A 14997-nucleotide genomic window follows, 5' to 3' on the forward strand; every position below is an offset into this window, starting at 1 on the left:
TGCAATAACTTTGAGTCTTTCTGAGGACACTAAGTGCAATTTCAAAAATCATCTTCTAACTAGAATGACTTACAACTAGGATATACAACTATGTACTGGGACTTTGGGGAGAAAAAAAATGAGGAAAATTGGCAATGGGTGTTAGCTCAGGGCCAGTCTTCTAAAAAAACAATTATCTTGTTTTCCCTGAATTTTCTGTTCTATGTCTTTGAACCCCATAGTCGCTCTCTCTCCTCCTCTCTCGGTAAGAGGGCGTCCCTCCTCCACTGCTGTCTTTTCCTATGCTTATATTGGCTGAGGGGTTATCTGCTCCTGTGTTCTCGTCTGCTTTCCATATTCCCAGAAATTTTATGTAAACTTTTAAACTTTCATTTGGCGGTTAAAAAGAAATCTGTCCTTTGAATGAGTTTCTAACAAAACAGGTCTATGATTTTCGTATGTCATTATCCTGAAGAGGCCTAGGGTTCACTGAAAAGCCAGAAAACATCCTGGTCTCCAGGAGTTCTCTAGGTTCTCTCCTTTCAAATGTAATTCCTCAGAATAGCAGGGAGAATAAAAATACCCTCTCCCACTGCCAGCAGGGACCTTGGAAATTCTGGAAGGCTCTGGAAACCTCTGGCCCCAGCCCCTGGCCTCTCTCTAGCTCTCCTTGCATCTTTTTCATTTCCCAGACAGGGTCTAAATTATAGCAAAAGAGCACAGTTTAGGAACAATGGTCATAATCTGTGGGTCTCCTCTGTTCCTGTTGTAAGAGGGTTTGCAGACCTCATCTGGGATTTCTGACCCCGTAACAACCCATTAGAAAAGGGACTAAAGGGTCTTCTTGGTCAAATCTCCAGATGAGGAAACACAATAGGGAAGATAGACATCAAACTAACCATGGCTGCCTTTGAGCGGGGCAGTCATACAGACTTTTACTTTCTACTGGGTGCATTCCTGTATTCATGGAATTTTAGTGGCAGACTTGTGTCATTTTTATTATCATGAAGGAAACGAGGACCAGCCTGACCCATGTTTCCCCCCAGTCTGCTCTCCCTTCTCCAGCCTGCTTCCCACTCCTTTCCAGCACGACCGCCTCACTGTCCCGAGGGTCTCCTGCTTCTGTTATATCATCTTCCCAGTGAATCCTGAGCTAGTAACGAATGAGCGGACTAGTGAACGAGCCTTCTGTCTCTGTCCTTAGATTATGTGTTTCCAGACTTGACTGAGAAGGCAGGTCCCGTCGAAGACACCAGCCAGGGTCAAGAGGTGCCTCGCCTCGCCTCTCCCTTGCCCAAGATGAACCTGGTGGAGCCACCCTGGCACATGGCTCCTGGAGAGGAGGAGGAAGAGGAGGAGGAGGAGGAGAGGGAGAAGGAGGAGGTAGAGAAGGAGGAGGAGGAGGAGGAAGAGGAGGAGCTGCTGCCTGTGAATGGATCCCAAGAAGAAGCCCGAACCCAGGTCCATGACTTTTCTCCCACCAGCAGGAGCCAGACCCCAGGGTCTGCCAAACACAGGCATGAAGATTCTGGGGACCAGGCCTCCTCGGATGTGGAGGTGGGGAACAGCATGGAGCCCAGCCTGCCACCACCCTCGGTCACCCCAAGTACAGTGACCCTGGGGGGTCAGGACTTCACCAGCCAGGAGGCAGGGAGCACAGTACTGCCAGCTGCAGGGCGTGGGGTAGAGTTTGAGGCCCCGCAGGAGGCAAGTGAGGAGGCCACTGTGGGAGCAGCTGGGTTGGCTGGCAGGCAAGGAGAGGTGCCGTCCTTGGCTTCATTCCCTCAAACAGAAGCTCCCAGCGGGGCTGAGACTGCAGATGAAGACCCCCTTTACCCTGGAGCCTCAGCCTCTTTCCCACTGGCCCCCCAAGATGTGGAACTGACACCTTCCTCTGCGACCTTGGGGCAGGAAGACCTCAGCCAGCAGCCCCAGGAAGGGCAGGCCCTCGAAGCTCAGTCCAGGATGCCCTGGGATTCGACTCAGGTAAAGTGAAGGTGCTCCATCCAGCCGTCCCCGGGCTGCGCGGCACGGTGCAGGGGTCCACCAGGCTGAAGATGGAGGCCCCTCTGTAGCAGTAGAACCCCAGCAGCACTTTTGGGGATGCAGACCTTGTGGCCCAGTAATGGGGTCCTCACCACACTGACATGCAAAACGAAAGCCTCGGAAAAGCTTGGTGCCCTGGCCTGGTTTCCACTTGTCCAGGTGCTACAGCTGCTGCCCTGGGCCTCCCCACGGCTTATGACACTGGCCCAGAGTGGGGACCTGACCTGTGCTCTCCCTGCGCCATCTCCACGCCCCCCACCATGTGTACAGTCGCCCTCTGCTCCCCTCATAAGCCCCTGCTCAGCACAGACACATACACACACACACGTCCAAGTCAGTGCCACACCCCCGACAGCAGGAGGAAAGGAAAGGGGCACCAGGTTATCAGCCTGTGCGTCTGGCCCACAGGCACGTTTCTGTTTAGCCTACAGAACATCACAGACAAGTTTGCCATTGAAAGCCTCCGGCTGGGGCAAGCCCTGTGCAGTCCCACCCCTTTGATACAAGCCCCCACTAGTCGTGTGTCACGCCTGGCTTCCTCCTCTCCCTGAAGACGTCTTCTGCTTGGCCCCTGAAGACATCTGGGTTTGTGAACCTTGGGCTGGATCATGGGCTGTCGTCTTGCCGAGGCTGTCAGCTCCCACCTAGCTCTCACAACCTACCCCTGGCCCTCACCTCCATCTGCTCAGAGGGTTTCCACCCACCGTCTCTCCCAGTGCCTTTCCCAATGCCTGTGTAACGGCTGCCCTTCTTTTTGTTTCATCCTCCAGGTGATCTGCAAAGACTGGAGCAACCTGGCCGGGAAGAACTACATCGTTCTGAACATGACGGAGAACGTAGACTGTGTGAGTGCCGCGGTAGGCTGGGCCGCGGGGGAGCATGAGGTGGGGGCAGCATGGGCGCCGAGGGAGTGGGTGGGCTGGAAAGCTTAGACGTTGAGTCAGAGGGGCCAGCCTAACCCAGGGCATGAACCAGCACCACCAATGTCCAAGAAAAGAGTGCTTTCGTATTTTTAAATTTCTAAAGGCTCTTTCATTCTTGGCCCCTCTGTTTTTAATTTAAAGGAATGGTTTTGTTCGTGTGTGCAATGTCTTCTCTCTCTGGGCTTTGAAATAGTTTTTATAGTTGTTTTCTCCCTGGATAGGTTGCTTGCCCCATTCGTTAGTTTCTGTCTCAGTTTTCTCACATGTGTACTTGCCTCACATGTCTGGTGGCATTTGTTCAGAGCTATTTAAGGAGAACCATCAAGAAGCTGGTTGGAAGCTTTGAGCTTTGTTAACGGTAGCTTCTTGGGAAGGTGGTCAGGCTGGGCCATTTCATTTGAAAATTTTTTTTTTTTAATTTTTATTTGTTTCGGATGTACATCATATTTCAAATTCTGGATACATTACATCATGTTCACCCCCCGAACACTAATTATAGTGCATCCCCTCACATGTCGTGACCCTAATCACCCCTTTTGCCCTCGCCTGTCCCCCCTTCCCCAGTGGTAACCACCAGTCCAATCTCCAATGCTATGTGTTTTTTTTTTTTTTTTTGTCGTTTTTGTCTTCTACTTATGAGTGAGATCATACGGTATTTGACTTTCTCCCTCTGACTTATTTCACTCAGCATAATACCCTCAAGGTCCAACCATGTTGTCACAAATGGCCGGATTTTGTCATTTCTTATGGCTGAGTAGTAGTCCATCGTGTATAAATACTACATCTTCTTTATCCATTCGTCCCTTGATGGGCACCTAGGTTGCTTCCATGTCTTGGCTATTGTGTATAATGCTGCAATGAACATAGGGGTGCAAGTATCTTTATGCCTTTGTGTTTTCAAGTTCTTTGGATAAATACCCAGTGGGATAGCTGGATCATATGGTAGACCTATCCTTAATTTTCTGAGGATACTCCAAACTGCTTTCCATAGTGGCTGCACCAGTTTGCACTGCCACCAGCAGTGAACAAGGGTTCCCTTCTCTCCACACCCTCTCCAACATTTGTTGTTTCCTGTCTTGTTAATTATAGCCATTCTGACTGGAGTGAGGTGATACCTCATTGTAGTTTTGATTTGCATTTCCCTGATAGCTAATGATGTTGAGCATCTTTTCATATACCTGTTTGGCCATCTGTATTTCTTCTTTGGAGAAATCTCTGTTCAGATCTTCTGCCCATTTTCTAATTGGATTGTTGGTTTTTTTGTTGTTGAGCTGTATGAGTTCTCTGTATATTTTGGATATTAACCCTTATCTGACATGTGGTTTGCAAATATCTTCTCCCAATTGTTAGGTTGTCTTTTCGTTTTGTTGATGGCTTTCTTTGCTGTGCAGAAACTTTTTAGTTTGATGTAGTCCCATTTGTTCATTTTTTCTTTTGTTTCCCTTGCCCGGTCAGACATGGGACTCGAAAATATGCTGCTCAGACCAATGTCATAGAGCGTACTGCCTGTGTTTTCTAGAAGAGACTTCTGGAAGAAAACATCATTTGAAAATTTTTAATGTCAGCATCTTTAGGTCCTTCCTCCTGGGTGATCAGATTCTTTGAAAAAGGAACTTCTGTCCTGCTGGGAGCATAAATGGCTGGTTGCCCCTGTTCTTGGGGCCAAGGTGTGGAGAGGGCTGGGCGTGTCAGTGTCAGAAATATGTGTGCATAGATCCATTCATTTTCACCCTTCCCCAGCTGTGTCTGGTGTCCAGTAGGTCAGAGACCCTCTATTTTACCCTTGTTAAAGAATAACCTTTCAGTCTTCAGCCAGGGACAAGGCACATTTGTCAGCTGTGCAGTGTTGGGGAGAGGAATGAGGGATCCAGCTGCTTCTTAAACAGACTTTCAAACAGTTTTCCTATTTTTAGCATCATTTCCATCCCCGCTTCCAAAGGTAGCCAGTGCTGTTTATTCCGGAGCATCTTGGGAGGTTGACAGCTTGAGTCTGCTTCTTCTCAACTCTCCCCATTTTGGCGTAGGATCTGGCTCTTTGGGGCTTGCTAAATCAGGAAGTTCTAACTCATCCATCTGCTTCCAGGGTCCAGATTTTCTTGCTTTTGTCTCCTCTTCTGTTTTGTTTTGTTTTTGTCTTTGTGGTTTTAGATCTTAAAAAATTCTTTGCTCTTGTTTCGTGTGTTTGAGGGAAAGTGAAAGTACGTGCATGTATTTAATCCAAAAGTGACCAAGGAGATTTTATGTTTCCCAGCATCATTATACACAGGTAGATTTTAACATGATTGATGTGTTTTCCTTTTTTTAATTGATGCTCATATACCCATCTTTGGCTGGTGAAAGCCTCTTGGAGTTGGCTTCTGAGTCCTTTTGGCCGACCTATTAGTGTTTGATGGTTTCCTCGCTTTCTGGTGCAGTGAGATGTTCCAGGCTCATCTTGTATGTTCCCTCCTCCAGAAACGGAATCAACATTTCTCAAATAAAAGGGTACCAGGGACCCCTCCATGTTTGGCGTGCACACTTGAACCATAAATCTAAAGTAATGTCTCTCTTCTCTTTCCAAACAACACATAGACCTTAAAATGCTGTTATTCTTCTCTCCCTGTTTTGTCTTGTATGTTATTCTCATTTAATATTTGATAGCCACCTAATTAATCATTATTATTTTTTATGGTAGATTTTCTTAGTGTGGAAAAAAACATTTGACATAAAATTTACGATCTTAACCTTTTTTTTTTGGTGAGGAAGATTGGCCCTGAGCTAACACCTATTGCCAGTCCTCCTCTATTTTGTATGTGGGATGCTGCCACAGCTTGGCTTGATGAGTAATATAGGTCTGTGCTCAGGATCCGAACCCACAAATCCCAGGCCGCAGAAGTGGAGCACGGGAACTTAACCACTATGCCACTGGGCTGGCCCCCTTAACCATCTTTAAGTGTATGGTTATGTTAAGTACATTTACATTGTTGTGAAATACCGCTTTAGAACTTTTCAACTTGTAAAACTGAAGCCCTGTCCCCATTAGACACTAACTCTCCATTCCCCTATCCTCCAGCCCCTGGCAGCCCCCATTCTGCTTTGTGTCTCTGTGAATTTGACTTCTCTAGGGACCTCATAGAAGTGGAATCATACAGTATTTGTCCTTTTATGCCTGGCTTTTTTCATTTAGCATAATGTTCTCAAAGTTCATCCATGTTGTAGCATATGGCTGAATAATTTCCTTTTAAGGCTGAATAATATTCCATTATATGTATAGACCACATTTTGTTTATCCATTCATCCGTCAGTGGACACTTGAGTTGCTTCCACCTTTTGGCTATTGTGAATAATGCAGCTATTAATGTGGGTGTATAAATATCTCTTTGAAACTCTGCTTTCAGTTCTTTTGGCTCTGTATCCAGAAGTGGAATTGTTGGATCATATGTTAGTTCTATTTTTAATTTTTTGAGGAACTGCCATACTGCTTTCCACAGTGGCTGCCCCATTTTACACTCCCACCAACAGTGGACAAGGGTTCCAGTTTCTGCATATCCTCACCAATGTTTGTTGTTTTCTGGTTTTTCGACAGTGGCCATCCCGATGTGTGTGAGGTGGAATCTCATTATCGATTTGATTTGCATTTCTCTAATGATTAGTGATGGTGAGCACTAGTCATTATTATTCACAGTCAGTGCTTATGTTGTTTTATCAATATTTTTATTAGTTACTTTGCTCACATCCCCACTCCTTTTTCTGCGTTTAACTTCCTCTTCCTGAAATAGATCCTTCAGTAGCTTTTTCTGCAAGGATATCTCAGTCTTTATATATGTAAAAATGTCTTCAATTTTCTCATGTTCTTTTTTGGTAACTTTTTGTTTTGATATAATTTCAAACTTACAGAAAGAATAGTCAAAGAAATCCCATGTATCCTTGATCTAGATTCACGACTTGTTAGCATCTTTTCACACCATTTGAGCGTAAGTTGTAGGCTCCTACCCGTGAATACATTAGTGTGTATCTCCTCAGAACAAGGACATTCTTTTGGATAACCAGAGTACGATGATCGAAATCAGGACATTAACGCTGATGCAAAACTGTAATCTATGGACCTTATTTAGATTTCACCAGTGGTCCAATCATGTCCTTTAGAGCTTTTTTCCTCCTGGTTCAGTATCTAATCCAGGATCATGCATTACATTTAGTTGTCATGTCTCTTTAGTCTCTAAATCTGGAACAGTTCCTCAGTCTTTCTTCGTCTTTAATGACCTTGATATTGTTGAAGAATAATAGGAGTAATGTCTGTAAAAAATGATGGGCTATACAGAGAATGCACCTTCAGAAAAAGGAGAAAGTGCTGACAGCCTCGCAGGGAAAGTCTTGCAAAGTAGATCCAGGAATTCAGTCCTCAAGACCTAGAAAAAGCATTGCAGACTCATTGCTTCTCCTGTTTTGCCCAAGATGTCATGGGTAATACAAGCAGAGGAAATGGGAAATAAGCCAAAGAAGATCCAGGAGAAGAAGCAGAAAGATAAATCAGTGGATCAAAGGTGTTGTCTTTGAGTTCCAGAAGGCAAAAGAAAGTCCTTGTAATAGAGATGCAAGGATCTGATCTCTGCTCGGCACAACAGGGAGAAGCACCACTGCACAAGGACGAGCAGGAGGAACAGGTTGACCTCCTGTAGTGAGGATCCTAGCAGAGTGTTCCAGCACAGAGGGCTGGATCACCAAGATCTAGAAACAGAGACAGAGCTGAACAAGCAGTCAGTCCTTCGTCTGAGCCTGCTGAGTTGTCCAGCGCACGTTACACACATACTTACAAGAAGATGTTCCAGGACATCTTGTGCTCTCCCAGCCCTATCCTGGAATTAGCCCTTTCTCCAAGGAGCCCTGGTTCTTTTCGATGTGGAAAGGTGTTTAGAAACCAAGATCTTGGCTCTGGGTGTGCTTGTGGCTGCTGGGGTGTCATTGCTTCCAGACTCTTTTAGAGGAAGAGCTGAGAGATAGGCATGTGTATTTCTTTCATCTATAGACACAGATATACGTGTATAATACATGTGTACCTGTACATATGTTTATATATGCACACACAATACACGTGCACTATACATATATGTACATACGCGTATAATACATATGCATTTATACACATATGTTTATGTATGTACACACATGTTTAAAATGGGGAGTTCAGTACTGCCAATTCCAGCCCATCACTGTTGGACTCTTCCTAGCCTCCTTCTGTACCATATTTGTGTCTTCCTTCACTGACAGAGACCTGACTCTCAACATCCTCAATATATTTACTCATTTCTTCAGTTCTAGAATATACAAGTAGTTGCAGAATTTTTAACCCATAACATTGCAGAAACAAACCTGTTAAATAAACTTCAGTATTTATTTGCAGTTTCTTTTATCTTCTTATCTTTAAATGACTCTGCAGTTACTTGAGTTAGTTCTCTTTTTCCCTTTTAGTGTAGTTGTACATTTGAATATAGTTTATTTGTTTCTGTCTGTGTTCAATTTTAGGGTCTTTTTCTCATCTGTGTTGATTTAATTATATTTTCTGAATGTGTAAGACATTAATGTGGTTCTAAATATATAAATGATGCAAAAATGTATACTTAGAGAAACACCACTCTCTCCACCATCTCTCTCACTCCATTCCCACCCTACTTCGTCTCGGTAGCCAATCTCATTAATTTCTGGGTATCCTTCCTGGGTTTCCTTTTATAGAAATAAGCAGATAGATGTATAATTTCTTCTTCACAAGTAGTGTGCTATTTGTATTTGTGTAGTTTCCTAGGGCTGTCGTAACAGAGTACCACAGGCCGGGCAGTTAGACGGACATTTACCTTCTCACAGTTCTGGAGGCTGGAAGTCCACAATAAGGGTGTGAGAAGGTTTGGCTTTTCTGAGGCCTCTCGTTGGCTGTGTAGACAGCCGTTTTCTCCCTGAGTCTTCACGTGATCTGCTCTGTGTGTGTGTCTGTGTCCTGATCGCCTCCTCTTGTAAGAACACCAGTCATATTGGAATAGGGCCCACCCTAAGGACCTCATTTTGACTTAATTACCTCTTTAAAAGTTCTGTCTCCAAGTACAGTCACATTCTGAGGTCCTGGGTGTTAGCACTTCAACATAGGAATTTTGGAGGGACATGACTCAGTCCAGAACAATACTTTTTTGCATTTTGCTTTTTTCCCTTAACAGTATATTCTGGAAATCACTTTATATCAGTTTGTGGACATCATTCTCAATCATTTTATTTTTACAACTGAATAATACTCCCTTATGTGTGTGTACCATCGTTATTCATCAGATTTCCTTTGTATGGGCATTTGGGTGGTTTCTCATGTTCTGCGGTTACTTACAGTGCTCCAGTGAAGAATGTTGTGCGTGCGTATTTTTGTGTTGTAGGGATGTACCTTCAGAGTAAGTTGCTACAAGTGGGATTGCATATACAGTTTGTTAGATATTGCCAAATTCCCATTTCTGTCTCATTCTTATCAGAGGTTTTTTGGGCCTTATTTTTCTGTCTACAGTGTCTCTTAACAATGCTTTTATGTTTTCTCTCTCTTTAAGATCTCTCTGACACATTCTGAGTGATTTCCTAGCCCTGTCTTCCAAATTAATAACTCTCTTTAGCTGTGTCTAATCTCCTGTTTGACCCTCTTGAGTCTTTAATATAGAGAATAACTGTTTTATATTTTTAGAATTTCTACTTGGTTACAAATCTCTCCCTTATTTTTTCATTTTGTTCTCTTCTTTCATTATTTCTATTTCTTTATCTTTTCAGTTATTTTAAACATACTTATTTTATGATCTCTTTCATATTGTTTTGGTAACACCACATCTTGGGATGTCAGTTCTTCGATTTGTTGCTTTTGTACCTTAGTTCCTCGTATGGCTTATAATTTATTATTGTGATCTCATCATAACTCCAGGTTGTGAGAGAATTCCACCAGAGTGGTTTCAGGGAGCCTTCAGGAGTTCCGAGTGAGCTAGATCAGCTTGAGTCTTAATTTCCTGGCTTAGATTTCTGTACGACAAAGGATTGCCCATTTGGACTCCACACCCAGGTGAAGTGCAAGCCTGGGTGTTTAGGTGATCTTAGGTAACTTTTGTTTTCTCCTGTCCGTGGACATGGGCAGATGGTGTACTGTACCCTGACAGCTCCTCCAGGGGAGGGGGAAGTTTCCTGAGTCCTCATTTCACTTAAAAGGCTGCTCTTCGAGGTTTCAGGCACTATCTTGGGTGCTGTACTTCAGTGCTCCACCTTGTGTGGGCTAAGAGCACGTTTTCTATCTCCATGTGAGCATTGAAAGCCACGTCTGCAGCTCCTGGATCCTGTATCTGGGTCTTGACCCCCAGGAATTGCTACGGCTTGTGCTTTGTCTTCTGGCTTTAGGTTTCCTCTGTTTCTGTCTCCTTTGAGCTTGAGCTTAGACATGCTTTTAGAACATGTTTATTGTTTTGCTGTATTTTATCCAGTATTTCTATGTGTTTGTAGCAAGGTGGGAACATGGGACTTTCATCAACTCCATCTGCTGTGTTGCCAAAAGTCAGAAGGATCTGCTGGGTAATGACATGTGTCCCTCCCTGTTCACCATAAGGACCACACCCGTAGAGCTGGAGCCCTTGCAGTGGGAGAACCAGGGATGTGCGAGGAGGACCACCTGCCCCGGCCTCAGAGGGGAGACAGTTTATACCCACGAGTGTACTGCACTTGAGGAAAGTCCTACTGACTTACAACATACGTCCAGAAAGGCACACAGATCATAAGTGTACAGCTTGATGGATTGTCACCAGGGACCACACCCACGTAATCAGCACCCACATCAAGATACAGAACATGGTCACGCTCGTTGAGCCCTTCTCATTCTCCCTGCCAGACACTGCTCCCACAAGGGGAACCATTTTGTTGACTTTTAACACCGTAAATTAATGTTGCATGCTTTTGAACATTATATAAGTAGAATCATTCAGTATGTGATATTTTGTGTCTGGCTTTGCACTCAACATTCTGTTTTGAGATTTCATCTATATTGTTAGGTGCAGTCGAAGTTCGTTCATTCTCATTCTGTATAGCATTTCATTTATTTCTCCATTCTACTGTTGGGGGCACTTGAGTAGTGTCCAGTTTCAGGCTGTTGTGAAGATGCTGCTCTGGAGATTCTTGGACATATATTTTGGTGAGCATATGGATGCGTTTCTAATGGGCACATGCCTTAGAGTGGCCTTGCGGGGTCACAGTATATGCAAATGTCCAACCTTAATAAATACTGTCCAACAGCTTTCCGAAGTGGTTGTATAGCAGGTTATACGTCCATCAGCAGTGCCTGAGAGTTCTGATTCTTCTTGTCTTTGCCAACTCTTGGTATTGTCTTTTTCATTTTAGCCATTTTGCCAGATGTATAGTATAGTAGTATTACCTTGTGGTTTTAATGTGCATTTCTCTGGTGATTAATGAAGCTGAGCAACTTCTCAGATGTGTTTTGGCCAATTGGATAGCCTCTTTTTTTGTGAGGGCCCATTTTACTATTGGGTTATCTGCCTTTTTAAATTGATTTCTATCAATTATTTATATATCCTGGATATGAGATCTCTGTCAAGTATATACATTGTAAATATCTTCTATGGAACTTCTTGATTTTTTTTAACTTGATCATAAAATGGTCCCACTTACCCGTTTTTTCCTTCATGGTTAGTGTTTACGGGTCCTACTTAGAAACGTTTGCCTACTCCAAGGTCATGAAGAGAGCCTTCTGTGCTTGCTTCTAAAAGCTTTAGATCTGAAATGCATCTGGAATTGATTTTGGTGTGTGGTGTGAAGTATGAGTCAAGGTATGTTTTTTCTTTTCCATTGGGGTATCCAATTGTCCAGCACCTGTGATTGAATAAGTCCTTTTCTTTTAATCCTCACAGTTAGCCCAGGGTGTTAGGACCAATGCCCACATTTTTAGATGGGGAAACTAAGGCTCAGAGGGGTGCAGTATTTTGCTAAAGATCACAGAGCTGATAAATGTCAGAACCCGGATTGAACCCAGATTTATTTGATTTCAAAGCCAGGGCTTTTCTCCCATGCCACTGACACTCAGTTCCCACCTATAAAATAACTAGTATAAAACATATGGTCATCAGACTCTCCCAGAACTGACATTGTAGGTCTGTGGGCTTAAGCCAGGCAGACATCTGGACCCAGGAAAACGTGGCACGCACACGTGGTGGAGCACAGGGCTGTGGCTTGCAGAGAGGTACTGCCTGAGGCAGGAGGGGTTTCTTTTGCAAGAAGTAGGGCTGCTGGGTCACAGTATATGCACCATGCTTAGGCAGGTGCAGGTGTGCACCCCTTCCCTACACACATGCACACACATACGCACGTGTGTATGCACGCATGCATGTGAAGACGGTAAGAACCATTTCAGGAAGCAGGGCTTTCCTAGCTGCATGTAGCTATCTCCCGGTCCCAGTCTTCCAGATTTAGAACTGAGTTGGCTTTCTGTTAGGCCAGTGAGTGCCAAGGCTTGAGCCTGTGCCTGGCACTTGCCATGGTAACCAGGAACAGAGACTCAGCACTTCAGTCACCCTGGTGGCCTTTAGCTTGGCATGACAACCAGGGAAAGCTCATTAGCTTGGGCTCTAGCAGAAAAGAGACTAGGAGTGTCAGGGATCCCCCTGGGGCAGCCTGGTGATCCTCTGCCTCGCCAGCAGCCCTGGCTTGCAACTCCACAGAGAGAGCTGAGCAGCTGGGAGGGCAGTGTCCAGCTGGGAGCTGTGGAGGCTGGGAGCAGGGCTTTGGTGATTTCCCCGGTACAGGAGGGAGAGGGCTGCTGCAGAGGAGCAGGGGATCAGAGGTGGATGGGATGGGGATCAGCGACAGGGCCAGGGGAGCATCTCTTCCCAGAAGGGGCTAGCTAGGGACAATGGTAGGCTGTGAGCCAGAGGCAGGGTCCTGGCCCCCACCTAGGCTCCTGCCACTCACTGAGCTCCTGTCCAGTGCTAGCTTCTTGTTTTTGTTTTTATATAATTACACATACACAAGGTCACGAAAATCTAACCAGTACAAGAGAGTGTCAGATGAGAAAGACGCCCCCTTCCACCCCTTCTCCTGCTCCCAGCCCTGCTTCCGGGGTCACCATTTTAACCTTCTGTGTTTTAATCTTTCTGGTCACCACTACCACCATTGGAGTATAGGATGTCTTTCTTGCCTCCCCAGCTTTGTGCCGTGTCTCTGCAATGACAGGCAAGAGAGGAGCACGGTTAGACTGCTTCCCACCCCTCCTCCTGGTTTCGCTGGCTATATGGCTGTGTACTTCTTTTGGTCCGTTACCCCCACACACACACGCATTCCTCCCGTGCACTATACACTTGAACACTCAGGCGTGAAGACCAGTCTTCAGTAGTCCTCCACACTCTACATACTCACTTCTTGGACTTGCCATTGTGTATGGGGAGATCCGTCCCCCGGCTCAACTGTGAGGACCCCTGGGCAGGCCCCATGCCCTCCTCATGGTGAGAGGCCAAGCGGGGAGGAGTGCCTGGATGCTCGCAGGGAACAAGTGCGCGTGTATCTTGGCATTCCCACAGCTGCCCAAGGCCACGCTGACAGCCTCTTGAGCGGTCCTCAGAGCTATCAGAGCAGCCCCCCTGGACTAACCAGATGGCCTCGCCCAGCGTTTGGCCGCTGGGCGGAGGTTGAAATGGGGGCTAGGTCTAGAGGCGGGGGTCAGCAGACCTCTCTCCTTCGCTGAGCATGAGGCTCTCTTTCTGCCTTGCAGGAGGTGTTCCGGCAGCACCGGGGGCTGCAGCTGCTAGCCCTGGTGGAGGAGGTGCTGCCCCGCCATGGCAGTGGCCGCCACGGGGACTGGCACATCTCCCTGAGCAAGCCCAGCGAGAAGGAGCAGCACCTTCTCATGACCTTAGTGGGCGAGCAGGGTGAGCAAGGACCACGCACCGGAGGGATAGTGTTGGCGTGTCTGGAGAGAGGGCCCAGGAGGGCAGCAAGTGGGAGGCAGTGCTGAACCAGCAGCTTTCCTGAAGGCCATGGGGAGGCTCCCTCGGAGCCATGGGCAAGGGCACAGACAGGGCTTCGGAACGTGGGGCTCTAGGATGGCAGGGTGAGGTATTGGTCGGAGGCCCTCGTCTAGGGTCAGGGGTTACAGGCAAGCTTGGGTTTTGGAGAAGGGGAGGAGGGTATGAACAGCGGGAACAGGAGGGGGAAGAGGTGTGGTTTCAGCGCAGGTTCACACTGTGTGGTGGGATGATGTGGGGGCATTCAGAATGCAGTGGTGTGGGGCTGAGGGAGTGACCACGGGTGTCACACCTGTCACATAGTGGGCATTCACTAAATCCTTTTTAAATAGTCAGTGGGAAGCAGGTCTAGGAGGGAGTGGGAGTTTTTGTAGCACGAGGTCCGTGTGTGGTCAGGAGATGGGGTGCAAGGCTCTGGAAGCTCAGGCGGAAGCTGTCTGAGGGGCTGGGGCCTGCAGAGGGAGTGCTTCAGTGGCCAAGGCTTTGCTGACATGGTTCTCCCCCCAGGGGTGGTGCCCACTCAAGATGTCCTTTCCATGCTGGGCGACATCCGCAGGAGTCTGGTGGAGGTAAGAGCACCGGGACATGCTCCCCTCCCGTGCCTTCAAGCTTTGGGAGCAGGGCTGCCTTCCCTGAGGGCAGGAGGCAGCCTGTACCCTGGGCTCATGGAGCAAAAGACAGACTGTTACTCTGGGCAGCTCTTCCTTTCGGGTCTCCTAAGACACAGTACCCGTGGGAGAGACCGAGTGTCTGAGCACCAAACTACCAACTGCACGGTGCACACCACGGCCGGGCCAGAAGGCCGCACAGGGGGCGGTGGTCAGGGGAGGACTTCGGGGAGGGATCTCTGAGGGGGATCTCCATGGGTAGGTGGGAATTTTCTGGGCAGATAATGGGAGAAACACCATGTCTGGCCAAGGAATTGTGCAGAAGCCTGGTGGAATGGGAGAGCGCGATGCAGTTCCAGAAGCCAGAGGAGGAAGCACGCGATGCGTGGGCATGCTTTGGGAACCAGCAGCTAGATGCTCCTGATGGGGGTGGGTCAG

The 14997-nt window shown here is 46.7% G+C and overlaps 1 protein-coding gene across 3 annotated transcripts in view; it reads left to right on the top strand.

Annotated features, from left to right (window-relative positions):
- PODXL2 (podocalyxin like 2) overlaps positions 1-14997 on the top strand; it is a 40365-nt gene that overhangs the window by 21781 nt on the left and 3587 nt on the right. For 2 of the 3 annotated variants that reach the window (XM_070574549.1, XM_070574552.1), the window contains exons 3-6: positions 1184-1965; positions 2796-2882; positions 13699-13855; positions 14459-14520. In XM_070574549.1, coding sequence (XP_070430650.1) covers positions 1184-1965; positions 2796-2882; positions 13699-13855; positions 14459-14520 — 1088 coding nt within the window. The remainder of the gene's footprint in view (positions 1-1183; positions 1966-2795; positions 2883-13698; positions 13856-14458; positions 14521-14997) is intronic. The other variant, XM_070574550.1, reaches the window with a different exon arrangement.

The sequence above is a fragment of the Equus przewalskii genome, chromosome 15 (genome assembly GCF_037783145.1).
Source record: "Equus przewalskii isolate Varuska chromosome 15, EquPr2, whole genome shotgun sequence".
Lineage (NCBI taxonomy): Eukaryota > Metazoa > Chordata > Mammalia > Perissodactyla > Equidae > Equus > Equus przewalskii.